Source organism: Myotis nattereri (assembly GCF_964212035.1).
Source record: "Myotis nattereri genome assembly, chromosome: 9".
Classification (NCBI taxonomy): Eukaryota; Metazoa; Chordata; class Mammalia; order Chiroptera; family Vespertilionidae; genus Myotis; species Myotis nattereri.
This window is the reverse complement of record NC_138084.1, coordinates 5,532,463-5,559,444: the sequence shown is the minus strand read 5'-3', so window position 1 is coordinate 5,559,444 and position 26,982 is coordinate 5,532,463. Positions and strand designations below refer to the sequence as shown.

General features: G+C 55.9%; 4 protein-coding genes across 6 annotated transcripts; 2 read left to right on the top strand and 2 right to left on the bottom strand.

Moving 5' to 3' along the window:
- Positions 1 to 545: 545 nt before the first annotated feature.
- DRAP1 (DR1 associated protein 1) lies at positions 546 to 2,694 on the bottom strand. Of its 3 annotated transcripts, none has more exons than XM_081098430.1 (7): positions 2,544 to 2,694; positions 2,236 to 2,308; positions 2,043 to 2,136; positions 1,599 to 1,718; positions 1,397 to 1,490; positions 1,118 to 1,206; positions 546 to 789 (listed from the first exon to the last, which is right to left on the bottom strand). In XM_081098430.1, exons 1-7 carry the CDS (start codon positions 2,583 to 2,585, stop codon positions 678 to 680), a joined length of 624 nt encoding a protein of 207 aa, XP_080954556.1. In that variant the 5' UTR covers positions 2,586 to 2,694; the 3' UTR covers positions 546 to 677. The 3 variants fall into 3 exon arrangements, with proteins under 3 accessions (XP_080954556.1, XP_080954557.1, XP_080954558.1); XM_081098431.1 differs by having other exon boundaries at positions 2,528 to 2,662; XM_081098432.1 differs by lacking the exon at positions 1,599 to 1,718.
- A 291-nt stretch (positions 2,695 to 2,985) lies between these two features.
- LOC308524219 (UPF0696 protein C11orf68 homolog) lies at positions 2,986 to 5,211 on the top strand. The gene is made up of 2 exons (XM_081098429.1): positions 2,986 to 3,147; positions 3,842 to 5,211. The coding sequence occupies exons 1-2, from the start codon at positions 3,020 to 3,022 to the stop codon at positions 4,596 to 4,598; spliced, it is 885 nt and encodes a 294-aa protein (XP_080954555.1). The 5' UTR covers positions 2,986 to 3,019; the 3' UTR covers positions 4,599 to 5,211.
- An 11,677-nt stretch (positions 5,212 to 16,888) lies between these two features.
- FOSL1 (FOS like 1, AP-1 transcription factor subunit) lies at positions 16,889 to 23,414 on the top strand. The gene is made up of 4 exons (XM_081099219.1): positions 16,889 to 17,184; positions 19,469 to 19,666; positions 21,885 to 21,992; positions 22,362 to 23,414. Exons 1-4 carry the CDS (start codon positions 17,095 to 17,097, stop codon positions 22,770 to 22,772), a joined length of 807 nt encoding a protein of 268 aa, XP_080955345.1. The 5' UTR covers positions 16,889 to 17,094; the 3' UTR covers positions 22,773 to 23,414.
- CCDC85B (coiled-coil domain containing 85B) lies at positions 23,339 to 26,095 on the bottom strand. The gene has a single exon (XM_081099220.1). It carries the CDS (start codon positions 24,881 to 24,883, stop codon positions 24,275 to 24,277), a length of 609 nt encoding a protein of 202 aa, XP_080955346.1. The 5' UTR covers positions 24,884 to 26,095; the 3' UTR covers positions 23,339 to 24,274.
- Positions 26,096 to 26,982: the final 887 nt, after the last annotated feature.

The following is a 26,982-nucleotide window of genomic DNA, read 5'->3' as shown; positions in this document are numbered from 1 at the left end:
CCCTTCATGGCACCAGGCATAGCTCTACAGCGCCTATTACTCAGCCTGTCTATCCCTTTGCAATAGCCCAGAATGGGCAGAATGGTCTCCATCAGAGAGATAAGAAAAGGCTGCTGCCCTAACCGGTTTGGCTCAGTGGATAGAGCGTCGGCCTGCGGACTGAAGGGTCCTGGGTTCGATTCCAGTCAAGGGCATGTACCTTGGTTGCGGGCACATCCCCAGTAGGGGGTGTGCAAGAGGCAGCTGATCGATGTTTCTCTCTCATCGATGTTTCTAACTCTCTATCCCTCTCCCTTCCTCTCTGTAAAAATCAATAAAATATATTTAAAAAAAAAAAAAAAGAAAAGGCTGCTCAGAGAAAGGCAGGAACCTGCCCAGGGTCATACAGTGTAAGACAGGTTGTCCCTTGGCATGACCAGCACACTCCCCCCACCTTCCTTCTATCGGCACCCGGCAGATGCATGCTCCAGCCCCTCCCCAGCCCACCACTGCTCAGTGTGGGGAAGTCAGGTGGATGGATAGGAAGGTGGCCACAAAGCCCTGCACAGAGGCTGGGATAAACACTGATGTTCCCTTTTATTTTTATTAATAAATTTAAGAACAGCTCTATCGTCTCTCCTCCGCCCAGAACAACTAAAACCAACTAAAAGGGGGTGTGGCCTGGGGGGCAGAGGGTGCTAGGAGTCATAATCCTCTTCGTCCTCTGCATCAGGTCCTGAGGGGCCCGGGGGCGCTGGGGGCGGGGGCAGAGGCAGAGTCGAGGTGAAGGGTGTGAAAGGTGTTGGGGGGCTGCAGGGCAGAAAGCAGGAGAGGAAGGTCAGGTTACTCTCCGGTGCCCACTGAGCCCCACACAGGAAGCATGGAGCCCACCACCCTCTGTAGCAAAGGGGGGCCAAGCCCAGAAAACGGAAGGGCCCAGAACAGGTCCCTCAGCCCCGACCCAGGCCCCACTCACTGCCCTGCCCAGGGGAAGGGAGTTCTGAGACACCGTCTCTGTCGTTAAGCCCTCCTCAGTGCCTCCCTTCCCATTCCCCAAATCTGCCACCATGAGCACAAGCAAGCGGCCAGAGGCCTGGAGGAACAAGTCCGCTGGTGTCTTCCTGGGGCCACTGCTTACCTCTGAAAGTGGGCAGGGGGGCGGCTGGCCTGGGGTGGGGCCTGCGGTGTCTCCTCTTCCCCATCAGTGTCGGTGTCCTCGGACTCATCCTGGGAGCAAGACGGGTCAGAAATGACAGGAACGGCCTGGGCCCGTCACTGGACAGCCCAGACCCCGGGAAGCGGCAGGGGCGGGAGGCTGACCTCACAGCCCCCCCTGACAAAGCAGCCACAGGTGAGGATGGGGTCCCCCTTCGGCCAGCGTGGAGGGGCAGGGCAGAGGGCTGAGGCCCTCCCTTACCTCCTGCTCCGAGTCTGTCCCTGACAGCTTCTTGTCCTTGCCTTTGCTTCCCATCCCACCATTCTTCCGGCTGCTGCTGCCTGGCTTCCGGCCCCTGTGGGGAGGTATAGTCCATCTCCCCGCTCCTTCACCAGCCCCCACCCACCTCCAACCCCTGTGGCCTTGGCCTTCTACACCTGGACGCTTGGCCCTGGCTCCCCACCTGCGGGCACCCTTGTCCCCGTCCATGTGGTTGTCTTCCCCATCCCCCTGCATGTCCGGCACAGACGCCACCAGGTCCTTCAAGAAGTCAAACTGCTGCTCCAGCTCAATGCACTGCTTCCTGGAAGGCGGGAGGGGATGGCCTCTGGCAGCGCCCGGCTGCCTGGGCTCCCAGCGAGGGGCAGTCAGCAGCTCTGGATGTCGGAGGGAGGGAGCCCGGAACACCTCCACCTTCATCTCCACCAGCCGACCTCGCCCCTTCGCGGTAACACCCCACCTTTCCCAAGTTCGAACCCACCGGCCTCTACGGCCTCGCTGGTCTCCCAGGAGCCTCCCGCCTGCAGCCTCCGGGCCGGGGCCCTCCGAGGACCCAGCCTCTCTTAAGCGTGGGGGCTCCGGGGACCGAAGCCCACAGGGCCCTGCGTCTGCACGGCCGGCCACTCACAGGTGGGATGTGGTCATGGTCTTGGCGTTCCGGGACTGGGTCACCTGGCAGGCCTTCTTCAACAGCGACTCCAGGAACAGCTCCAGGGCCCGGGCTCGGGAGCGTCAAGGAGAACCCCGCGGGAGCACCCCAGGCCGCCCCCCCACGGCCCTCGCCCCCACCGCCCTCGCCCCGGGCAGCCCCGACAGGATACAGATGATGACGGGCACCGCCGCCGCCACCTTCCCAATTTCCTCGTCCGTCTGCATGATCTTCTTGATCCGCGCCTGGGAAGGGGGCAGAGAGCTCGGACCCCATCGCTTCTGGACCAGAAAACGGCGCTGGGGGAAGCGAGGGGGTCTCCCTGGAGGAAGGGGGCGGGGGGCACCGAAGTGGGGAGGGTAGGAAGGGGGCGGGGCGTCGGGGCCCAGAACACCGCGAGACGCCCGCCCCCCAGCGGGGCCTGGGCCCGAGCCTCCCGGGAGCCGGGCCCTCTCCTCACGAACCCGGCCACGTGCTCACCGGCGGGAAACGCGCGTTGTACTTCTTCTTCTTGCTCGGCATCTCCGGGCCTCTCGCCGCGCCGGGCCCAGCGCCGCCGCCCGCAGCCTCCCGGCCCGGGGCCTGCTCACCGCCCGCCCGCCCGCCCGCCGAGGTTCCCCCGGGTCCTGGTGCCGCCCGCTCCGCCCCCGCCGCTTCCCACTGGGTCCTAGCGCCGCCGGTGGGGACGCCGCCCTCAGGGCCCAGTGCCCTCCCTCGGAGCCTCCCGGGCGGTGCGCGTCAGGCCTCGGCAGCACCGCCGCTCCTGCCGGTCCGCCTGCCAGAAGAGCGAACGTTAGCCACGCCCTGCAGGCCCGCCACGCCCCTATTTCCCATGGCCCCGCCTCCGAGGTCACACCGGCCACGCCCCTCCCTGGGAGGCCCCGCCCCCTCCCTGCAGGCCCCGCCCCGCGCTGCGCTTGTCGATAAAGTTGTTGTTGAGACGGCGGAGCGCTAAGATGGCGGCGGCGGCGGCGGCCGTGGCGGGGGCGGGGCGCGGCGGCGGCGGCGGCGGCGGCGCGGAGCCCAGGCAGGAGCGGAGCGGGGCCCGGAGCTGGGCCGGTGCCGAGCGCAACGAAGGCCGAAGGTGACGGCGGGGCGGCGGGAGGGGAGGGAGGGAGGGCCCGGGCCGGGGCCTACCTCTGGCCGTGCACGCCAATGCGGGGGGCGGGGGGCGCGGCGGGCCGCTAGCTGGCCTTCCCGTGGGCTCTAAAAAGCGGGAGTTCGAGCCCGGCATCGCCCCATGGGCCTCGGACCCGTCATTGCCCTCCCTGGGCCGCAGTGTCCTGATTTTAAGTGGACGGATAACGCCCTCCGGAAGGCCTGGCCCCGCAGGGCCTGCCTCGGTGCTGCGCGAACGAGGGCTCCTTCGCCGCCCTGCATTAATGCCCGCGTCCGGACGCCTGCCCGTCACCGGCGGGGCCCGGAGGTGCCGCTGGGCCCTTGCTCCCCCACCAGAATTCACATTTCGGCCCAGTCGCTCACTACAGGTGTGACCTTGGGTAAGTCTCTTCTCTGTGAGCTTCGTTTTCCTGGAAGTCAGGCGGAGGAGTGGAGACATGAGCCCAGCATTAGGTAGCGCCCCTTCCACCGCAGGCGTTTAATGGTCGCAGCACTGTGGGCCGGGAAGGTTGCTATCCATTGTAAACGTGCGGCAGCGAAGGCCCAGGGACACGAAGCCTTGCCCAAGGCCACACAGTGTTTAGTGCGGTGCCTGGCACCCGCGAGGGCCCAGCGAGCTGCAGATCTGTTACGAGCCCTAATTCGGTTCCTCACACCAGGGTAGAGCCAGGGGAGGAGCTGGAGGAGGAGGACTCTCCAGGCGGCCGTGAGGATGGCTTCACTGCTGAGCACCTGGCTGCCGAGGCCATGGCGGCTGACATGGACCCCTGGTTGGTGTTTGATGCCCGTACCACACCTGCCTCCGAGCTGGATGCCTGGTTAGCCAAGTACCCACCGTCCCAAGTTACCCGCTATGGGGACCCCAGCTCACCCAACTCTGAGCCTGTGGGCTGGATTGCAGCGTATGGGCAGGGCTACATCCCCAACTCCGGCGACGTGCAGGGCCTGCAAGCAGCCTGGGAGGCACTGCAGACCAGTGGGCGGCCCATCACCCCGGGTACCCTTCGCCAGCTGGCCATCACCCACCACGTGCTCTCGGGCAAGTGGCTGATGCACCTGACACCTGGCTTCAAGCTGGACCACGCCTGGGCTGGCATTGCTCGGGCCGTGGTCGAGGGCCGGCTTCAGGTGGCCAAAGTGAGCCCACGGGCCAAGGAGGGTGGGCGCCAGGTCATCTGTGTTTACACGGACGACTTCACGGACCGCTTGGGTGTGCTGGAGGCAGATGCAGCTATCCGTGCGGCGGGCGTTAAGTGCCTGCTCACCTACAAGCCTGACGTCTACACCTATCTGGGCATCTACCGGGCCAACCGTTGGCACCTCTGCCCCACTCTGTATGAGAGCCGTTTCCAGCTGGGGGGCAGTGCGCGTGGCTCCCGTGTGCTGGACCGCGCCAATAATGTGGAACTGACTTAGTGGGGCCACCTGTGGAAGACCACCCTCTGCGCCCCCTGCTAGGGATGGGTCCTCCTGTCTTCCTCCTTCCTGTCCCAAGGGGGCCAAGTCCCCCAGCTCTGCGGACTAGGTCACGCTGGAACTGCCTGCATCATCAATCCCTTTGAACTTCCGCCCTCTGTTCAGGGCTGACTTAAGTCCCCATCAGCTGGAGGCTCTGGCTCTCTGAGGGCCGGACCCTCAGACTCTGCTGCTGCTCCCCTCTGCCGTCCAGGACCACAGTCTGCGGCCAGACCCCCAGGAGGAGAGCCCTCCTTGGCCATCCTCATCCTCGGTTTTACCTTCCCTTCCTGCATCGCTCCCCGTCTTATCTTCTCCCTCACAAGAGAGAAACCTTAGTGCTTCCAGCCCCTCCCTGGAGCAGAGTCCCCGCAGGTCCGCGCATGCCGTCTTTTGGAGGGAGCGGGGGTGATTGTACCCACTCAGCCCCTGGCAAAGAAAGGGGATGCCAGGGCCATGGACATGGGGTCCACCCCTCCCTGTCGCCTCACAGTCTGCACCACCTTCCCCCCTTCCTTCACTACCTTGTCATGTGCCTGCTCTTGGCATCTCAATAAAACCCAGCTTGGGTCTGTGTCTTGAGTGTTTTTTAAAATACCGTTAGTGGTTACCTGCTGTGGTTGCTGGACCAGGCAGGGCCGGGAAAGACTGGCCCTCTGCCCTGACTAGGCCCTCGTAACTGCCCCCAGTAATAAGATACTCCTGGCTGCCAAGGCTGGGAACCGCTCTGAGAGACTCTGTCAAGCCAGCCCTGCTTCCCTCCATCCCAGGAATCAGAATCCGTCTCTCAGTGGTTTCCCATAAACACGGGTGGTGTGTGTATGCCTGTGAGGGAAGGTACCCTCTTGGTCCTGGCAGCTCTAGGTCAGATCACATGGTCTGGTGAACAGAGGATGGGCGGACATCCTTGTGCAGAGAACAGCCTGCGCAGCCCTGCGCGGCTCTGGAACCCCATTTCTCCTCCGCTCTCCACCCCCCCCGGCCGTCACGGGGGCACTGGACAGTTTGCATAGCACTTCTGTGTGCATGATTTCACTCACAGCCTGTTTAGAAGGAGATGTTGGCACTAATCTGGTCAAGGAAATTGAAGCCGAGGGGGCAAGGGAGTGCCCTCAGGCCATGCAGTGAGCCAGGCAGAGCAAGGACTTGTACCCCGTCCCTACTTCCTCGGTCAGCGCAGTCCCTGGCCTCACCCACAGTGAGCTCTTCACACTCACTCACATGATCCTGCTGGGCTACACTCAGCTGAGGCTGTTGTAGCCTGAGTCTGGCTCTGCACCCTCCCAACCCCATGCCTGGCCTTGGCTTTGGTTGGAGGCCAGGGTGTCTAGCAGCAAACCCCTTGGGACGCTGCTCTCGTGCCGGAGCTGACTCAGCCTCCAGCATCCTCACCAAATTGGAATTTGGAGCAGGGGAGCGGAGATGCCACTGGGCTGACTGGGTGGAAGTGGATGAGTCATGAGATGCTGCCTTGGCCCCCTCCCCAGCTTCCTCCTCACCCCCAGCTTCCCCAGGTCTGAGTCCCCCCTCAGCCCAGCCCTGGGAAGTCCCCAGAGCTGGGTGGTCTACATATTGGAGCCTGGTGCCCTGCCTCTCAGACCATCAGTGCTTTGCACTTGACCAACGTGGGCCAAGGCTTGTGGGAATCCTGGCCAGGCCCTCAGGGGTCCCACAGAGATGACAAGTAGTATCAACACCACCTGGTTCTCCTGTAACTAAGGATTTCACACCCTCATCCCTTTTCCATCCTCATGGTCCTGCTTTAGCCCATTCCTCCCAAACCATTGCAGCTCGCCTCTGCCCTGTCCCCTCCTACTTCTCCCTCTGTCCCGCCACAGCCAGCTCTCCTGCAGAGCTACCTGTGTCCCTCTCCTACTCAAAGCCCTTCTGTGGCTCCCCAGCCTGAAATATGGAGTCTACACTCCTGAGCCAGCCACAACCTAATCCCCACCACCACCACCGAGCTTCCCTTGGATGCCTCTTTCTGCCCATGCTCACCCCACTGGAGCCAACTGGCACTTCTACGCGCCCCCCCCCCCCCCCCCAGCCCTGAGCCTCCGGCTGTTCCTGCTGCCTGAATGCCTGTCGTGCAGCAAGGATGGAGAGGTTACTTACGTAATCATTGATTAATGTCTATCTCCCACTGACCCCTAAGCCACATGGCCAGGATGTGGGCTCAGTGAAGGCAGGAGCAATGTCTAAATCTCAGCCTTTTCCGCAGAGCCTAGCACAGTGCTTGGCTAGAACAACCTCTCCATACGTTATTAACCAGTTAACTACCACGTGTCCAAACAGAAACCATCCCCACGCACCATGATATTTTGAATTTAATTTTAAAAATCAATTTGCAATGAATATTATAAAAATAAATATGTTACTCACAATTCCGGTGTTCTTGAATATTTTCAGCGGAAAATTATCACGAAAAATGATTTTAAAGTTGGTCAGGGCTGCCACTTAGGGAAAACAATTCTTTTATAGACGCGCGTGGCTTGTGGGGAAGGTCCTCTGCCTGCATCTACAGACGCTTACGGTGTACAATGGGTTAACTGAATGGATGAGTGTACAGCCCAGATCCAGCCCCTGCCAGTCGCTCTAGATCCATCTCTCCACTCCCTGTTCACCCTCTTGTTCCAGAATCATGAGCTGCCTCTGGTTTTCTTGCACACATTCTAGCCTCACTTTTGTTTTTGCTCACAAGCTGTCCCCTCTCCTTGGTGGACCTGCCCCTCGCCTGCTTTCCTGGCTGACTCCACTTCTCAGATCCACAAGCTCGTTTTCTCAGAGGTTTCTCCTCCCCCATCCATCTGCACTTCAGGCTCCCATAACACACACCCCCACCCCCCGCAACCTGGGGCTCTTTGTGTGTCTGGGGCCCCTCAAAAACAGTGGCTGCACTTTATCCCTCAGAGCGGCCTCTGTCCAGCACAGGAACTTGGCCTCCCACAAGTGCCAAATCAACATTATTGAATAAATGAGTGACTGAATGAAAGTTACTTCTGTGTCTGGGCGGTTTTCTCATTCTCTTCATAACACGAACCAGGCACTGTACTGAGTTTACGTGCATTATCTCACCTACGCCTCACCTGTCCATTGTTGCTGCTATTTTGCAGACGAGAAAACTTAGGCCTGTAGAGGTTCAGTAATTGGTCCAAGGTTACAAAGCCATCAGTGGCAGAGCCAAGGGTGAAGCAGGTACTCTGCCAGCTCCAGACTACCTGATGCGTTGTGGAGCCCGCTCTATAAGACCCAGCAAAGACTTGGCTCTAATTTGTAAAGCACACAGGTTGGGTCCTCAGAACCACCTGAAAGGGAGGCTGGGCTAAGACCAAGATTATATATTTCAGAGAGGAAGGGAGTGGGGAGAGAGAGAGAAACATCAATGATGAGAGTGAATCATTGATTGGCTGCCTCCTGCACGCCCCACACTGGGGATTGAGTCCACAACCCAGGCATGTGCCCTTGACCAGAATCGAACCCAGGACCTTTCAGTCCGCAGGCTGATGCTCTGTCCACTGAGCCAAACCAGTTAGGGCCAAGATTTCCATTTTTTACTGGCAAAGCTGAGGCCCACAGAATACACTGACTAGGCCGACCTTGGCAGGAAGGATCTCCCAGGCCTACTATGGAGATTGCTGCCCTGCCAGGCCAAGGGCTCCCCATGACCCACCCCCTCAAGCTGGCAGCATCCTGTCCTGTTTGGCCGGCCCCTTCTAACATGGGGGTAAGGAAGTAGCCCAGTCCAGGGTGGGACAGGCTGGGTGAATTTGGACAAGCCCCTGTGCTCTGCTCCCTTTTATAAAACCACAGGAAGGATGACTGAAGCCAGAGAGAGGAACCCCCACACACACACACTCCACCTTCTCTCGCAGGCACTGCGAACCCCCAAGTCCCAGGGAGGAGGGTCAAACGGGGCTGGCCAGGGAATGGGGAGAATCTCTGTCTGACTCCCCATCCCAGCTGGGACTGGGCACTGACTCAGGAGAAAGCTTCATTCAGCCAGAGCTTTGGCAAGGTTTTAGGGATTTTCCCAGCAGGGCTATTGCACCCCAGTCCTGCCTGCTGGGAGGGGCCCTGGCAGGGACGGAGGTTTGGGTCACACAGCTGATTCATCCAAGAAGGGAAACTCCCCACTTCTCTGACATGCATCCCCCATACACTGAGGGGTAACCTGAGGGCACCCGGCCCAGAAACCCATCAAGCCCATCTTTCCTTGATGACAGGGCATGAAGACACCCCAGGCTAGGCAGAGGGACAGAGCTGGGAAGGGTGGCGGGGCATAGGGGCAGCTTCCCTAGGGATAACACCGGAGACGGGAACCAGAGTGATGACTGGACAAGGGCCCTCACCCATTTTTTAGATGAGAAAACGGAGGCTCAGATAGTAAGAGCAAACACACACACAAACCTCCTCTGCACCAGGCACTCTAAGCAGCTGGTTCTCATTCTGGTCCTCACAGCCCTCCTATTACTGAGAAGGAAACTGCAGCAGAAAGAGGTTAAGTAACTTGGCCATGGTCAAGGCTAGAAATGCTCCAGCCAACTGCACAGCCCCCAAGAGCGCGTGTACACACCACGGTGGCAGGGAGCTGTGTCCCCGTCCTGAGCAGCTCTGGCCCCTGGAACCCTAGACGACCCAGGGTCCTAGCTCCTCCCAAGCTACAGGGAGAAAGCTGGCTCCTGGGGAGGGCCAGGGGAGGCCAGGAATCGGCTGAACCTGCAGAGGCCAGGAGAGGGCAGCGAAGCATTCCCGCCAAAATTTTCTTCTCTAGGGCTTTGACTCCTTTCCAAACTTAATCCTTTCCTCCCAGAACCTCCCTTTCCTGTCTGCCCCTCCCCGTAGACGCCACACGCTCTCAGGCACGCACACACAGGCGCACGCATGCACACTCGGAGTTCAGCCTCCAGGCCCTGCTGAGGCCTGCTGGGTATTGGAGGGGAGCTGAGACTCCATGAGGCATGGCCAAGGGCCCCCGGCAGGCAAATTCTGTCCCATCTGGCTCCCACTCACAGGCTGCATGAATCACCCCCGCGCCCCCCATGACTCAGTTTACACGGGTGCCCAGAGGTCCTCCCAGCGAGGGTGGGGCGGTTTACTAGCCCAGCCCAGGCCTGGCAGCCTTTCATCCCAGGATGAGTATTTCATCCTGCACCTGGCCCAGAGCAGGAGCTGGCACCCTGGAGCCCAGGGTGGAGGAAAGCCTCAGGTCTGGGAGGTTAGGGAGAGCCCAAGAACTGGGTGACAGGCCCCAACTGCCCGAGGTCCAGGTCTGCAGGGAACAGGAGCTGCTCCAAGAAACCTGAGGGTCAGGCTGAGCGGGCAGAGCCATCCTGGGCACAGACAGAAGAGCCCTTGATGCCTTCCATTCAGAGGGAATGGCCTACAAGACACAAAAAATAAGAAAATTCTCACCGATATTTACTAACTTCTGACTGACCAGTCCTGTGCTGAGCACCATCCACCCCTTATCTCATTTACTTCCACAACAATCCTGAAAACAGGCACAATCATTATCATATCCTTTTTACAAATGAGGAAACTGAGCCCTAGCCGGTTTTGCTCAGTGGATAGAGCCTCGGCCTTCATACTGAAGGATCCGGAGTTGGATTCTGGTCTAAGGGCACGGCCGGTAGTGTGGTATTGTGGGCTCGGTCCCCAGTAGGGGGCGTGCAGGAGGCAGCTGACCAATTATTCTCTCTCATCCCTGATGTTTCTCTCTCTCTGAAATCAATAAAAATATTTTTTTAAAGCATATAAAAATAACAAATGAGGAAACTGAGGCATAGAGAGCTTAAAGGAATGGCCCAGATCACACAGCCAGGAAGTGGCTGAGCTGGCACTCAGGCCATCTAACTCCGGACTTCGTGTTGTCCGCTACTGCCTCCGAGAGCTGTGCTGGCCAAGATCCCACCCACCTGCCCCTGCCCTGGTGGATCTCCACTGAAACCTCTGGTTTGAAGGATCACAGTGTGTAAACCACCAATCTGCAAGAAGGGGAAACTGAGGCTCCCAGAGGGGAAAAGGCTGACCTGAGATCGAGGAACAAATCAGAGATGGCCAGGGCTGGGACCAAGTCTTTGATGCTCCCCAGCTGCCCTGGGCTGAAGAGGTGGCTGGTGAGGGGAGGAAACTCCAGGGAAGGAGTGGGGAGATGGTAGCCCAGCTCCTTTCCTTCTGCCCAAGTCCAGCTCCTCAGCCTGGCATTTAAGGCCTCTGGCTTAGGCCTCACTCAGCTATCCTTCCAGCTCAGGGTCCCAACACACATTCCACCATATGCCCTTGGACCACAGCAACATCCGAGTCTCCCCTTCCACCACCACTTGCCTTTGTGCCCACTGACTCCAACCCTAGGAATGTCTCCCCAACCTCAAATATTCCTGCTCCCCATCCCTACCCCAGTGGAAGAATAGTTCTTTCCTGGGGGCTACAGAGCCTTGAGAGAACTTTCTGGGGGGTGGAAATATTCTGTATCTTCTTGGAATGTGCTTACATGGGTGTATACAGAAGTCAAATACATGGTCAGCACATTTAAAAGTGAATTTTTTTAATGAAAAATATATTTCAATGAAGCAATTGGGATTTTTTTTGGTGGGGGGTAAGTGGGGAAGATCTATATGTACTTAGGGGAAGGATTTCCAAGGTATAAGAAAAAAAACCAAAACAGGATGTAGAGGAGGCTGCCTTCTGGGCAAAAAGATACGAAAGACACTGGCACAGAGAGGGAGGCTTTCACTGTACGCCCTTGTGTAGCTTCTGGATCTTGAAGCAGGGAAATGGATTACAGTTGAAGAAGAAATTAAATGGCAAATTTAAAAATATAAGGCAAAGCAAAAAATAAAAATAATGGGGGGTTTTTTTTGTGTGTTTTTTTTAAATATAAAGATGGCCCTTTTTTTAAAAAAAAAAAATTGATTCCATTGAGGAAGGGAAAGAGATAGAAATATCAATGATGAGAGAGAAACATTGATTGACTGCCTTCTGCATGCCCTCCACTGGAGATCAAGCCCAAAACGCAGGTATGTGCCCTCGTGACCTCCTGGTTCATAGGTTGACACTGAGCCACGCCGATCATGTTTTAAAATAATTTCTTCACCTGCCTTTCTGGCTCAGTATATATATATATTTTTTTTTATTTTTTTAAATTTATATTTTATTGATTTTTTACAGAGAGGAAGGGAGAGAGATAGTTAGAAACATCGATGAGAGAGAAACATCGATCAGCTGCCTCCTGCACATCTCCTACTGGGGATGTGCCCGCAACCCAGGTACATGCCCTTGACCGGAATCAAACCTGGGACCCTTCAGTCCGCAGGCCGACGCTCTATCCACTGAGCCAAACCGGTTTCGGCTTTATTTTTTTTTAAATGGGCAAAACTAATCTCCAGTGATAGAAGTTAGACTAGTGGTTTCCTATGGGTGGGGTATGGGTGTGGGAGGGAGTAACAGGGAGCTTGAGCTTCTGGAAATGTCATATGTCTTGATCAGGGAGGTAACTACATAGATTTACATACATGTAAAAAGTCATTAAGCTGAACATGTTGGGTGAGTGCGCTTGTATGTTAAGCTTCAATAAAGTTATGCAACTATTAGAAGAAAATATAGGGGTAAATGTTCATATATCTGATAAGGATTTGGTACTCAGAATATATTTTAAAATTAATAAAATTCAACAACAGAAGCAAACAATCCAATTAAAAATTGGCGAAACACCCTGGCCAGTTTGGCTCAGTGCCATAGAATGTTGCCCGCAGACTGAAGGGTCGAGGGTTCAATTCCAGTCAAGGGCATGTACCTGGGTTACTAGCTCCATCCCCAGCTCCGGTTGGGGAGCATGAGAGGCAACCAGTCAATGTGTCCCTCTCACATCCATGTTTCTCTCTTTCTCACCCTCCTCCCTCCCTCCCTCCCTTCCACAAAGGAAAAAATATCCTCAGGTGAAGATTAACAACAATGAAAGTGGGCAAATGACTCAAATAGAAATTTATCACACCCAGCAAGCACATGAAAAGATGTTCATTGATCATTAAGGAGCATGACTGGTTTAAGGAAAAGCAAACCAGACACAATGAGATACCACTTCCCACCTTTAGGAAGTCTTTCATTTTTTTTTATTTTTTTAAAATATATTTTATTGATTTTTTACAGAGAGGAAGGGAGAGAGAGATAGAGAGTTAGAAACGTCAATGAGAGAGAAACATCAATCAGCCGCCTCCTGCACATCTCCTACTGGGGATGTGCCCGCAACCCAGGTACATGCCCTTGACCGGAATCGAACCTGGGACCTTTCAGTCCGCAAGCCGACGCTCTATCCACTGAGCCAAACCGGTCTTGGCAGGAAGTCTTTCATTTTTAAAATGGAAAATAAGTGTTAGCAAGAATGTGGAGAAATTAGAACCCTCCCGCACGCTGGTAGGAATGTAAAATGGTGCGATCACTTTGTAAAACAGCCTGCCAGTTCCTCACAAGGTTAAACAGAGAGTTCCCATATGACCCAAGATGAATGGAAACATAAGTCCTCACAAAAACTTGCATGCAGAGCATTATGCATAAAAGCCAAAAAGCAGAAACATCCCAATGCCCATCAACTTATGATTAAATAAACAAACTGGTTATCCATACAATAGAATATTACTGAGCCATAAAAAGGATGCTGATACCAGCTACAATATGGATGAACCTGGAAAACACCATCCTAAGTGAAAGAAACCGAATGCAAACGGTCACCTCTTGTAGGATTCCGTTTACACGAAATGTCCAGAATAGGCAAAGCCGTAGAGACAGCAGATAGTAGTTACACAGGCAATAGGGAGGAGGGGGGTTTGGGAGTGATTAATTAATGGGTATGGGGTGTTTTTCTGGGATGATAAATAAAAGTTTTGATACTCCAGTTTTTTGGGGGGAGGCAACCTATTTTGGAGGCCTTGCTTTGGCAAGCTGGAAAAAAAATTTTTGAGACTAAATAGAAGTGGTGGTTGCACAACAGTATGAATGCACAAAAATCCACTGAAGCGTACATTTCAAAATGGTTAATTGCATGTTATGTGGCTTTCACCTCAAATTTAAAAATAAATAAACTTCCATTTTAAAAGTGAATGGAAACTGAAAAACTAACATCACCTCCAAGGCCCCGGGGGCCCTGACAGAACCAGCTGGATGCAGAGCACCCCCTCCAGTGCCTCCTTCCTCCCCTCTGCAGCTCCAGGACGTGGGGACTCTCGGGGAAAGTGACTGAGCCCAGCTCACAGGGCTGCCAGGAGACAGGACCAGGTCTCTCAGACGTCCTGGCACCCGGGCTCCCCCATAGCCCCTGCCCATAGCCCCTGGGATTCTCCCCTGGCCTCCCTGGGTGGGAGCTGTGAGGTCAGGGGCCAGGAACGTTGCTGCAGCCACAGGCGGGAGTTAGTGACTGAGGAGCTTGGAATGTGCTGCCTCTGAAAGGACCTCCTTGTGGCTCCACCGACGGTTAGAGCAGGAAGGGACTTTCAGAGCCATGTAGTCACACACACACACACACACACACACACACACACACACACACACGAGACCTGAGCCCTGCTCAGTCACTGGCCCAGGCTGCTTGGGGAGTGGGCAGGGTGGTGTTTCTAGAGCAGGCAGATGGATGTAGGCAAGGCTGACCTGATTCAGGCCTTGCATGTGCCACGACTTGGCTCCCTGTGTCACCCTGACCTGCCCAGCTTGGACTCAGCCAAGGAGTCCAGACATGAGTTAGTGTGTGCTTGCGTGTGTATGCTGTGTGAGTGCCTTGGCGTGAGATTGGAGCCCCAGGGGCTCCCAACCCTGGGGCTTTTTATCAACGCGTGTATTTATTTTCGCTATTTGTCAAGTTCTTACTATATGCTGTGCTAAGCACGTGGCATTGTGTTATTTCTATTCTCCAGCCACCCTGAGGTGTAATTATGATTATGCCTCCAATTTACAGATGAGCGACAGAGGTGTTGAGAGATGTGCCTCATCAAGGTCAGAGCTGGTGAGTAGCAGAATTCAAACTCAGAACCCGGAGTTGTCTGATTCCAGCATGTGTGCTCTTTTCCATGGGTCACACCGCCTCAAAAAAATATCTCTCTCTCTCTCTCTCTCTCTCTCTCTCTCTCTCTCTCTCTCTCTCACACACACACACACACACACACACACACACACCTATATCATTCATTGTAAACTGCTGTTGGTATCTTCTCTTTTTACAGAAAGGTACACATTGAGTAGAACAAGGGCAGGGGAGCGGCACCAGGCTGGTAACCACCTTCTGAGTAGCAGCAATTTACAGCTTACAGAGCACTTTCGCGTTTGTGATCTCATTTGATCCCACAGCAGCCCCATGAGGTCAGCAGGAGGCTCAGCTCTTCCCACAGGGACTGGGACTCAGAGGGAAGGTCATAGAGACAGAAAATGGCAGCTGTAGGACAGGAAGCCCCGGGCCAAGCTGGCCTTCTGGTTCTAAGTCCTGTGTGTACCCACAGACCCCGCCCGGCCCTCTGTCCCCAAGGAAGACCACCTAGGACCCCCCCCCCACCCCTGAAATCTTCCACCCCTGAGGACAGAGCTGGAGCTGATCACATGGAGGAGCCCCCGTGGAAAGCGGGAGCCCAGGTCTCTTTCTGTAGCTGTGACACTGGCAGCTCCTTACTCTCCTCTGGATATGTTTCCTGAGTAGGATGGGAGGAAGCAGAGAAGCTTTGGAGTGGTCCTCGCAGCCCTGACATTCTGCGTGTGTGAGAAAATGTCTGTGAGAGCTTTGAAAAATCTTGCCTGAGCTGGGCTTGGAGCTCCCACCGCTCTGATAGGTCAGCCTGCTTCAGCCACTCGCTCATTGATCTTAGGTGCTTCATTTTAACCACTCCCAGGCTCAGTTTCCCTGTCTGTAAAATGGGGATGATGATGGTGCCTACCTCCCAGGGTTGCTGACCTTTGGTTGTTGACATTTAACCCTGGCCTCAGTGACACAGACCGTTTTTATGTGTGGGTTTTTTTGTTGTTGTTTAATGATAGACACATACTTCTCTCTTTTTTTAAATTTTAGCTCTTTTTGTTATTTCTATCAGAGAGAGGGAGAGGGAGAGAGGGATAGAAACATCGATGAGAGAGAATCATTGATTGGCTGCCTCCTGCATGCCCACACTGGGGATCCACTGGGGATTGAGCCCACAACCCGGGCATGTGCCCTGATGGGGAATCAAACTGTGACCTCCTGGTTCATAGGTCAACGTTCAACCACTGAGCCACGCCAGCTGAGCTCTCACTTTTTAAAAATTGATTTTAGAAGAGAAGGGAAAGGGAGAGAGAGAAACATCAATTGGTTGCTTTCCGTATCTGCCCCCAATTGGGGATCAACCTCAAAACCTGGGTATGTCCCCTGAATGGGAATCGAAACTGCCACCTTTTGGTGAATGGGACAAAACTCCAGTCAACCGAGCCGTTCGGCCGGGCAGTCACAGAGACCTTTGACACAATCTCCAAACAAGGCTGTTGACCACGCAGCCCTGGGAAGAGCACAGACAGTATTTAAAGAAGATGGTGTTTTCAGGCCAGGGGACCCCTGAGCCCCACGGCAGGTTCCCACTGCCTATCGGGGCTCTGAATTAAAACTTGTTATAGCTCCTGAAATTTCCTGTGAGTAGCATGATTATTTTGCATTGGATTTGTGGGTAGTTCAAAGTATTAACTTGTTCAATGTAAGCATTTAAAATAACCACCATTTTTGTAACTATGGTTCGTCATTCATTTAGTCACTTTTTATTATTCTTGAACCTTAAAACAATGAGCGGAAAGGCTCCATGCCACGACGTGAAACCTTGGTCGGTAGCAGTACGGTTCCTGGCATGAAATGAGCACCCAGTTTAATAATAATAAGTAATAATGATAATGATAATCAGCGACATTTATAATCTCCTTGATAGTTTCCAACCCCTTTCACACTCTTCATTCCAGCTCCCACGCGCAGTAGGGTAGCTATGTGAGCATTTCGTCCCATTTCACACATATAGAAACCGAAGCCCGACCTGGCGGTGAGCCGGCCGGGGGCGCAGGCCGGGAATGGGGCGCGGCCTCGGCGGGCGGGCGGGGCCGCAGGTGCTTTACTCACGCGGAGGGGAATCCTCGGCTGCACCTGGACGGGCGCCGCGAGGAAATTGCTCCATGTTTGGGCTGCTACGTCAGAGGGGGCGGGCCGGGCGCTCCGGCTGGGGGACGCCAAGTCCGCGCCTCCCGCACGAACCCCTCGAAAAGGCGGCATTGGGGCCGCGGCAGGCAGTCGGGGCGGACAGGCCAGAGGTGGCGCGCCGGGAGAGGCGGAGCCCGAGGTGACCCGCGCAACGCCCCACCCCTCGCTGAAGTGGTTCAGCCCGAGAACTTTTCATTCATAAAAAGAAAACTCCGCGAGGAGCGGGTGACTCAGAACCCGAGCTGCCGACGCTGACCCACTGAGCAGCCAGCCCAGGGCATGTTCCGAGACTTCGGGGAGCCCGGCCCGAGCTCCGGGCCCGGCGGTGCGTACGGCGGCCCGGCGCAGCCCCCCGCGACCGGCCAGCAGGTGAGCGGGAGCCGGGGTCGCGGGAGGACAGCGCCCGGGACGCGGCGGTCCGCTCGGCACGCGCCCGCCGGGACTGGGGCGGGAGCAGGAGCAGGGACCGCACTTGGGGCCGTGGCGGGTCCTGCCCACTCCCCGCCGTCCAGCGGCAGGTTTCCCCACAACCCAGGGGCATAACAGAATTCTGACAACCTCTCTCTCCCTCTTTCTCTCTCATCCCCTTTCCCCTCGCTGCCTGCTGTCTGTCTGTCCCTCTTTCTTTCCTCCTGTCCTTACCTTTTTTATTCCCTCCTGTCCGCGGCTCATGGCTTTGTCCCATCTGAGCTCCAAGGGGGGCGGGCACCTGCGTTGTCCCAGCCCAGACGGGTCTGATTCATCCGGGACTACGGGACTACGTTCCCGGGGTGGGCTCCCGAGTCCCGACTGCGACCCGGACGTCCCCACACCGGAGGGAGGAGGGGCCCATCAGCATTTCCCTACCGACCGGGAATCCTCGGCCCCGTCTGTGAGCGTCTGCGTGTCTGTCCGTTTGTCTGTCCCGCTCTAACCCGTCTCCAAGCCCCTCTCCCTTCTGGCGCAGTGCGGCCGGCCGGGCGGGCTCCTGGAGACCGGTTGGTGACCCCTTCCTTCACAGGCTGGGGCCAGTCCAGACCGGGAGGTGCCGGACCGTGCGCGGGGTCGTGCAGCGGGCAACTCCCGCACCCCCGACGATCGGCACCGAACGGCGCCCGCTGGCGGCTGGGGCGACCCGCGAGGCTGCAGGTGCCTATTTCCTGTCGAGGGGCTGGGAGCACGTGTCGCCAGGGGAGGGAAGGAGCGGCGTCCGTTCCGCCGAGTCACGGCGGCCGAGTCACCGTGGCTGACTCACCCGGGGCGCCCCTCCCTTCCTGGCCCAGAGCGTCCGGGGCCCCGACAACCTCGAGAGAGAGCGGGAGATGCCGCCAGCGCTCCCTGGATCCCGGAACTGGGGTCACTGGCCCCCAGAGCGGGGCCAGGGACACCACTGTATGGACTTGCCTGGGCTTGAGCCGGCTCTTCCCGGAGGACTGGGCGCCCACACCCAGAGCCCAGCCCCAGAGCTTGAACCCAGTTTTCCCGAACACGGAACCCCATCTCAACCCATTCCTCCCATTTCTGGCTGTAAGAGACCAGTGGCAGGTAGTTCCTGGAGCGCATGCAGTACAGCCAGGCATCGCGCTGGGCAGTTTTCAAATCATTTACCGAATTTCGCAGAATCTAAGACCCCAGTGATTTTAAAACCCAGCCACCAATTCTTTTATTTTTTAAATCTTTACTGTTGGAAGTATTACATATTCCCCCCTTCTCCCCCACCTGCCCCACTGACCTCTTTTAACCTGCCTCCACCTACCGATTATTATTATTTTTTAAATTCTCACCTGAGGATATTTTTTCCATTGATGTCAAAGAGAGCAGAAGGGAAAGAAGAGGGAGAGAGAGAGAAACATCAATGTGAGAGAGACACATCGATTGGTTGGCTCCCACACAGGGATGCCCCTACGGGGGCTGGGAAACCCGCAACCCAGGTACATGCCTTTGTCCAGAATCCAACGGAGACCCTTCGGTCTGCAGGCTGATGCTCTAACCATTAAGGAGACCATCCAGGGCACCACTTTTTTTAAAGTCACCAATTAAACTGAACTCAAAGCTACTGAAGGGTACTGGTCAGCCTGGGCGCTCTCCCTCCTGGGAGCGTGCCACACCTTTCCCTTCCCCCTCCCTCTCCCAAACCTCCCCAGGCGCATTACCATCAGCTTCTTCACTCCCAAGCTCCAAGGCCCTTTACCTAAAAATTATAATAATAATAATAACTGCACGGCCTGGACCGAGCGCAGTGGCTCTTGACTTCCACAGCCTTCCCCGGGCTCTGTCACACACATTCTCTCACCTGATTCTCACAGCTACTCTCAGAGTTAGGAGCTATAATTATCCTCTTTGAAGAGTCTAGCTGCTAGGGCCCAAATCCTACCTCCCACTTACTGGCTGTGTGTCTGAGGACAACTGTTTTCCTGTCTGAAAAAGAAGATACTGTTGTGCAAATTATATGAGTCAGTATTTATAAAGTGGTTGGGACAGGGCCTGGAATTCACACTTTATAAGTATTAGCTCTGATGGGGAAGTGGAAGTTCAGAGAGGTTATGTGACTTGCCAAAAGTCACACAGCTCAGAAGTCCCTTTAACTGGGGTGGGTAGCAGTGTGGCTTTTATCCGCGGGAAGCCCCCAATTCACACAGACCTTACCCCTGGCCTTCCATTTCTTGTCCCTCAGAAGTTCCACCTGGTGCCAAGCATCAATGCTGTGAGTGGCAGCCAGGAGCTGCAGTGGATGGTTCAGCCTCACTTCCTGGGACCCAGCAGCTACCCCAGACCTCTGGCCTATCCTCAGTACAGCTACCCACAGCCCCGGCCAGGAGTCATCCGGGCCCTGGGGCCACCTCCAGGGGTGCGTCGCCGGCCCTCTGAACAGGTAAGCAGAGGCTTTGCACTGGCCTGATTCCCACAGGAGGATAGCTCTTGCCCAAAAGGAGAACACAGGCTTAGGAGCGGGGAGAAGGTAGCACCACTAGTGACTATTAGCCAAGGTGGACTATAGTCAATAGTAACTATTGAGAGGAGACTCTAGGAAGACCCAGGAGGCAAAGAGGTCACCTTTGGATCAGGGAATGCTTCCTGGAGGTGGAGGCATGTTAGTCTAGAAAACTGGGTAGGATTTGCATAGATCTAGTTGAAGGAAAGGACATTCCAGGTAGAGGGGATGGCAGGAGCAAAAATGGAGGTGGAGGGAGAACTTGTAAGGTGCATGTGGAAAGGTACGTGGACAGTAAAGGGTAGCCACCTGCTGACATGTGCGGAGAGGGTGGGCTTATGCTGTCTATGTCTAATAGCTGGGAGAGAACAGGAGACAGTTCCCTTTAGCTACTCTCTGAATCTCAGTTTCCCTGTCTCATTTAAAACCCTCTGGCGAATGTACTCTGGTTTTCCCCGTATTAGATAGAGCCCAGGAAATGGAGGCACAGAAAGATAAAGTCACTTGCCCAAGATCACACAAGTAGTGAGTAATGAGACAGGTCTGTCCAATTCTAAAGTGAGATCCTAACCACCACACCACACTGTCTCACCCAGATCTAAGAGAAGGTTTGAAGAAGAGTGAGCTGGGAATTTTTGCTTCCCCAATTTTTCCTACCCACATACTAATAAAGTCCTTACCAAAATAGAGAGAGAGAAAATAATAAAGAGATAGAGTCTTTAAGGGAGTGGTGCCACTTTCCTTTCCCTGGAGCGTTTTAGTATAAGAGACTGTAGTGGGTGAGGTTTGCACATTAAACAGACTGCTCTGCCAGGCAGGGTAGAGAATGGGGAGGGAGCTTGGGATCCTAGGAAAGATGTGCTGTTGGGAGGCTTTCCCAGAAACAGAATGGCTGGCCCCCCAGAGGCAGGCTTCTGGACTTTCTTCCTTCAGCCCTGTCCTGAGCGTGATTTATCCTGGGTACTCTTAGACTGGGGCTGTGAGCTATAAGTGGGTTCCTTTTGCGGGGAGATGCTTTTCATCAGCTGGCCTCTCATTCAACGTAGAATAGAGTGGATTTTAATTTCTGCTCTAGGGGCATAAACAAGTTATTCATCTTCCCTGGGCTTCAGTTCCTTACATGGAAAGTTGTGTTAAGAATCTAAGAAAAGCACTTTGCTGGCACACAGTAGATTCCCAATAAATAATTGCTTAGCAAGCCCTAACTGGTGTCACTCTGGATAGAGCGTCAGCCTGCGGACTGAAGGGTCCTGGGTTTGATTCTGGTCAAGGGCACATGCTCGATTTCGGGCTCGATCCTCAGTGGGCGGAGGCAGCCAATCAGTGATTCTCAATCATCATTGATGTTTCTCTCTCTCTCCCTCCCCCTTCCTCTCTGAAATCAATAAAAATATATTTTAAAAAATTAACTGCTTAGCAGCATTCATTGGCCCCTCCTAGTGCTTACAGCCTATGGAGGAAAGGAGACTTGGCTATCAAGAGACTGTAAAGAATAGGGGTCCTTCGAAAAAGAGTGGCGGGTTCCCACCAGCTCTAAGGAGCAAAGGCCATCTGGCTGGGAAATGAGAGGCAGCTTCTTGGAGGCAGATGCATCTTTTATTTTGTTGTTGTTAATCCTCAACCGAGGATATTTTCCCATTGATTTTTAGAGAGAGTGGACGGGAGGTGGAGAGACAGAGAGAGAAAGAAACATCTCTGTGAGAGACATATCCATTGGTTGCCTCCTGCACATTCCCCCGCCAGGGCCGGGGATGGAGCCTGCATCCCAGGTACTTGCCCCGGGCCCTTTAATCCGCGGGCGAAGCTCTATCCACAGAGCCGAACCGGCTAGGGGGCAAGGCAGAGGCATCTTAGTTGAATCCTGGGACTTGAAGAGGATTAAGATTTGTAGAAGGGCAGAGGAGGGCATTCTGCGAAGGTAATCGTAGGAGGCAAAAGCTGGGTGCAAGGGGGAAAATTTAACTATTGCAAGTTTATTAAAGCGTGAGTTCCAGGAACCGGGCTGGGCGCGGTGGTCCTTAAAGTGCAGGAGAAGGGCGCCCCCGCGCTGCCATGCCCACCACCAGGATCCTACCACTGGGCCACCCAGTGACTCACTAGGCGATTGCCAGGCAGCCAGTGGCCCAGGATCCACCTCACTGTTTCCTCTATTCCCCAGATCAGCCCAGAGGAGGAGGAGCGCCGTCGGGTGAGGCGCGAGCGGAACAAGCTGGCCGCGGCAAAGTGCAGGAACCGGAGGAAGGAACTGACCGATTTCCTGCAGGCGGTGAGCATCGGCCGGTGCGGAGGGCGCCCAGGCCCCAGACCACCAAACCTTCGGAGGGCCTCGCCTCCTGTGAGCCTGTAGGGCCCAGGGGGCGCTGGAGAGACAGGCCTTCGGAGAAAAGGACCAGGAAAAAGTACTGAGCACTGCACAGCCGAGCTGAAGCTCAGGCAGACAGTCTCCTAAGATGCCCCGGGGACCTGATTGGAGTCCGGCACATTTTTCTCCCAAGGGCTCATGGGAATTGTAGTCCAGACTTGCTGAGGACTCCTCACCCTACCTCCAATTCCTAAATCACCACCACCACCACGGAAGGCGAAGCGGTATTCGGCCCTCATCTTCCTGACTCCTCTCCTGACCTTCTCCCTACAGGAGACCGACAAGCTGGAGGACGAGAAATCAGGACTGCAGCGAGAGATTGAGGAGCTGCAGAAGCAGAAGGAGCGGCTGGAGCTGGTGCTCGAAGCCCACCGCCCCATCTGCAAAATCCCGGAAGGAGCCAAGGAGAGCGACACTGGTGGCCCAGGCGGTGCCAGCAGCCCACCAGCCCCCTCCCGCCCTGTGCCTTGTATCTCCCTCTCCCCAGGGCCTGTGCTTGAACCCGAAGCATTGCACACCCCCACGCTCATGACCACACCCTCTCTGACTCCTTTCACACCCAGTCTGGTTTTCACCTACCCCAGTACGCCTGAGCCCTGTGCCTCAGCCCATCGCAGGAGCAGCAGCAGCAGTGGGGACCCATCCTCTGATCCCCTGGGCTCCCCCACCCTCTTGGCCTTATGAGGCACTCTAGTTATCCTCCCTGGCCAATATCTCCCCATCCATTGGTCCAGCTGGCCTGGGCTATATCCCATGCTCAACCCCAGCAGGTTCTCCATCCCTCCAGATGAGACTGAGCCTATTTTGCTTCCTGGCAGAGCCAGCTTGGGGCCACCAAAGCTGCTCAGTTTCTCTAGAGCTCGCCTCTCTAGCACCATTTGCATTAAATCAGAGACAAACTAGTTCCCATTTGTGCAAGAGAACTCCTGGCAGCCCCAAAGGACTTTATAGACCTCTAGAGGTGTTCTGGAGCCCTAACCCCCTCCAGGCCTTCCCTAAGTCTTCATTACCCTCTTCCTGTGATCCACCCAACCATACCCCCGGACAGAAGGTGATATGATACCAGCCTAGAACACTAACTCACCCAGCCCCACTGCCAGCAGCACCCGGTGATTGAACCAGGGCATTCTGCCATCCCCTCCAGAAATGGCACAGTTCAAGAGTGCTAGAGACTTCTGTGATGAGCTGAGCTGCAGCCCCTGGCTCTGAGAAGACTTTAGCTCCAGGGAATCTAAGCCTCCACTGCAAGGGCAGCTGCTATTTATTTTCCTAAAGAGAGTATTTTTATACAAACCTGCCAAAATGGAATAAAAGGCTTGAAGCTCTGGCCTGGTTTCATTGGATTCAGAGGCTAAAGGGAAACCATTTGGATCCTCAAAACATTTGGCTCAGGCCTCAGCTCCACAGACTCACTGCATGACCTTGGACAAATTATTTGAGATTTCTGGACCTCCACTGTGTCTTATCTGACAAATGAAGCTACATCTGCTCTGCCTCATCTCCAGGATTGAGAAAAAGAGTGCTGTGGGATGCAAGCCAAGAGGATTACCATCCTCCTCGGGGTGGAGGCCCACCTTGCTCCTGGGTACCACAGGAGGGCGCTGTTATGCCCTTCCAGCCAGAGGGGAGGCGGCTCAGTGGGTTCTAGGCCCCCAACACCTGCTTCCTGCCCCATTGTCTTGGGCAGGAAGGAGCCGGGAAGGGAGCTGGAGCCACTTTAGCGGCCGGATCACGGCTGGTCCCGGAGCTTGCCGGCGGACGCGTAGGGGGTGGGGAGTGGTAGCCACCGGCTTTCCACGGTCTCACACCGCTCCTGACTTGAGGTAATGAGGGGATATCAGACACCTTAGTTCTGCAGCCCCTCCGGATAGGAACCATACCCCGTCTCAGCGTCCCCGCCCTTGTCCTAACCCCGGCGAGTCCCAAACAGACGCTGCCATGGACTCTGCTTCCGTCCCAGTTTATTAGCCCCCACCCAGCCCCCTGCAAGTCCCTCCGCTCCAGCCGCCAGTCCCCCCGTTGCCCAGCCAGCGAGAACGAAGGGCGCTCCTCAGTGCCAGGATGTCTAAGTCCATGCCAGCGGCCCTTCGCGTGCAGCCGGGCGGCTTCCAGGTTCCGAGGTCCATCGCAATCCAGGCGCTTGGGGAGCCATCCGGGCGGGCGTCGGCGCGAAGGAAGCGATGCCCTCAGTCATCTGGGGAGCAAGCCAGGGGCAACTGATCAGGGCTGCCCACGCTGCCGGTGCTGGAGCTTCCATCGCCCAGGTCCCGGGGTCCGCAAGGGGGCAAGGCGAGCTCCGGTGTCGGACCAGCGCCTGAGCCCCCCGCGCCACCAGGGCCGCCGCGGGGGCCCCACTCCTCGCCCAGCGCCAGGCAGAGCTCCTTAAGCGCTAGATTCTCCCGCAGTAGCTCTTCCTGGCGGCCCTCAAGCTCGGCCAGCTTCTGCCAACAACCGCCCAGGTCCTCGCGCACCGCCCGGGATGCTTGGGTCCCGAAGAGCTGCCACTGGCGCGCGGCGCGCCGCCCGCGCTGGCGCTCCGAGTCCAGAAAGCAGCAGAGGTCGCGCAGCTCGCGGTTCTCGGCCTGTAGGCGCCGGTTGAGCTGCTTGAGCTCGCGGATCTCGCCTAGGTGGCCCTGCAGCTGTCGGTTCACCTCCTGCATGAGGCGGCCGCGCTGCACCAGAGCCGCCAAGCGCGCCGCCTCCTCCCGCCGCAGGCGCCGCACCAGCTCCTCCTTGCCCAGAGCCGCCATCTCCTCGTCGGTCAGCTCCTCCAGGCCGCCTGCCTCGGCCTCCATGGCTGCTCAGGTCTCTGGAGCATCGCCTGCCCGCCGCCGCGGTCCAGGTGCCCCACGTCGAGCCCCGCGCGACTGGGGCTCAGGACCCGGCGTCGCCGGCAGCGGGCTGTGGCAGGCTAGCGTAGGCTGCAGCCGCCGCACGGGGGTGGGCACGCGGCAGGGCGCGCGCCGGGGCGGGTCGCCTGACGTTAAGGAAGGACAGCCAATCCGGAGTCGCCTCCCTGGAAAGGGGCGGGGCCTGAGCTCCGAGAGCCCCCTTCCCGGCCCGCCCACTCCCGACCGAGGCGTCCCTGACCGTCGGGGACACTGGGTCCCTGCACCCGCTCCTGTCAGCCCGAAACTAGGCGCTTCATGCGTCCCAGTTCCAAACTGCCTCAGGTGCGAGCCTAGGCCTCTGGGCTCCTTCTGAGAACCAAGACTGCCCTGGAATTGCCCCCCCCACCCGCACCCGACAGAGCCGGGACCATCTTTCCATCCTTCCCAGGGGTGGGCTGCCGGGGGAGAGGGGGTGGGGGACACATACAAGGAATTCTTTTGTTCAGTAAGCCTTAATTGTGTGTAAAACCCATGCAGAATAAACTTGATCAAAAGTCTTTAAAGAAGCCTTAATCTAGCAGGGGAGACAAGTTGTTTAAACAAGAAGCAAATGGAGGAGGGATACAGTCTGAGGGACGCCCCCCACCCGGGAAAAGGTTTCCCGAAAGAGACCATATCTGAAGGTCCCGGGAAAATGCATAGGGCTTTGTCAAGTAATGAGAGAAGAAATAACATGGTGAACGATGCTGGGGCCTGCAAGGACCTAGCTGCTTTAGGAACAGTGAGAGTAGCTTGATTTCTTTTTGAAAGGCAGGTGCGCGGAGAAAGGGCTAAGAGAGGGAGACAGGGGGGAAACAAAGGTGGTCGGAAGCCAGATCCTAAGGACTTTCACTACTAGGCTGGCCAGTAAGGGTTTTAATCAGGGGAGTAACATTTTAAAATATCTATTTTAAAAACGATTGTTCAAGCCCTAACTGGTTTGGCTCAGTGGATAGAGCGTCGGCCTGCGGACTGAAGGGTCCCAGGTTCGATTCTGGTCAAGGGCATATACCTTGGTTGGGGGCACATCCTCAGTAGGGGGTGTGCAGGAGGCAGCTGGATTGATGTTTCTCTCTCATCGATGTTTCTAACTCTCTATCCCTCTCCCTTTCTCTCTGTAAAAAAATCAATAAAATATATTTTAAAAAAGCAAACAAAAACGATTGTTCAGGCTGCTCTGTGTGAGATGGACGATGGGGAGGGGATGTAGGCAGGGAGATTAGGAAGAACACTGTGTCAATGGGCAAGGAGAATTTTGCAGAAGGACTGGGCTGGGGCCGTGCCAGTGAGGGCGGAGAGAACAAAAGAGATAATAGAAATATTTAGGAGGCAAATCAGCAAACTGAATGTGGAGAGGAGTCTGAGAGAAAGCCCAGGTTTCTCATATGGTGGATGTTGGAGCTGTCACAGATAGGAACATAGGAGATAAACACAGGGGAGACTGACAGGCCTATCTAGCTGGGGGGCGGGGGGGGGGGCTGTGGGGAGAGAGTTTGGAAAACTCATAGATAGGCTGCCCTCCTGATGTGGACTTCCAGCCAGAGCTCTGAGCTGCAGAGTAAAAGGTCATTAGTTAGTGGCCAGGCAGGGGGGTGGGAGGGGTGTAGCCTTGGCCGGTGGCTCAGTTGGTTAGAGCATTGTCCTAAAACACCCAGGCCGCCGTTGCATCTCTGGTCAGAGCACATACAAGACGCAACCAATGAGTGCATGACAAAGCATCGACGTTTCTTTCTCTAAAATCAATAAATTCAACAAACAGGCACAAACATGGGAGCAAGTGTAGCATCCCAGGAGAGAAGCTTAGCGGCAGGAAGAACGGAAGGGCTCCCAGCAAAACGCTTTGGAAGTCGGCTACACACCTTCATTCGCAGAAAAAAAAATTAGGACTGAGCCCTGGGAAACTCCCACCTTTAGGATACAAGCCAGTAAGGATTTGAAAAGAGCTGAGAAAGCGGGTGATGGGGCAGAGGCAGTGACGGGGAAGGGTTCCAGGGTGGGGGAGACGGGCGGGGCCGGGGTAGGGG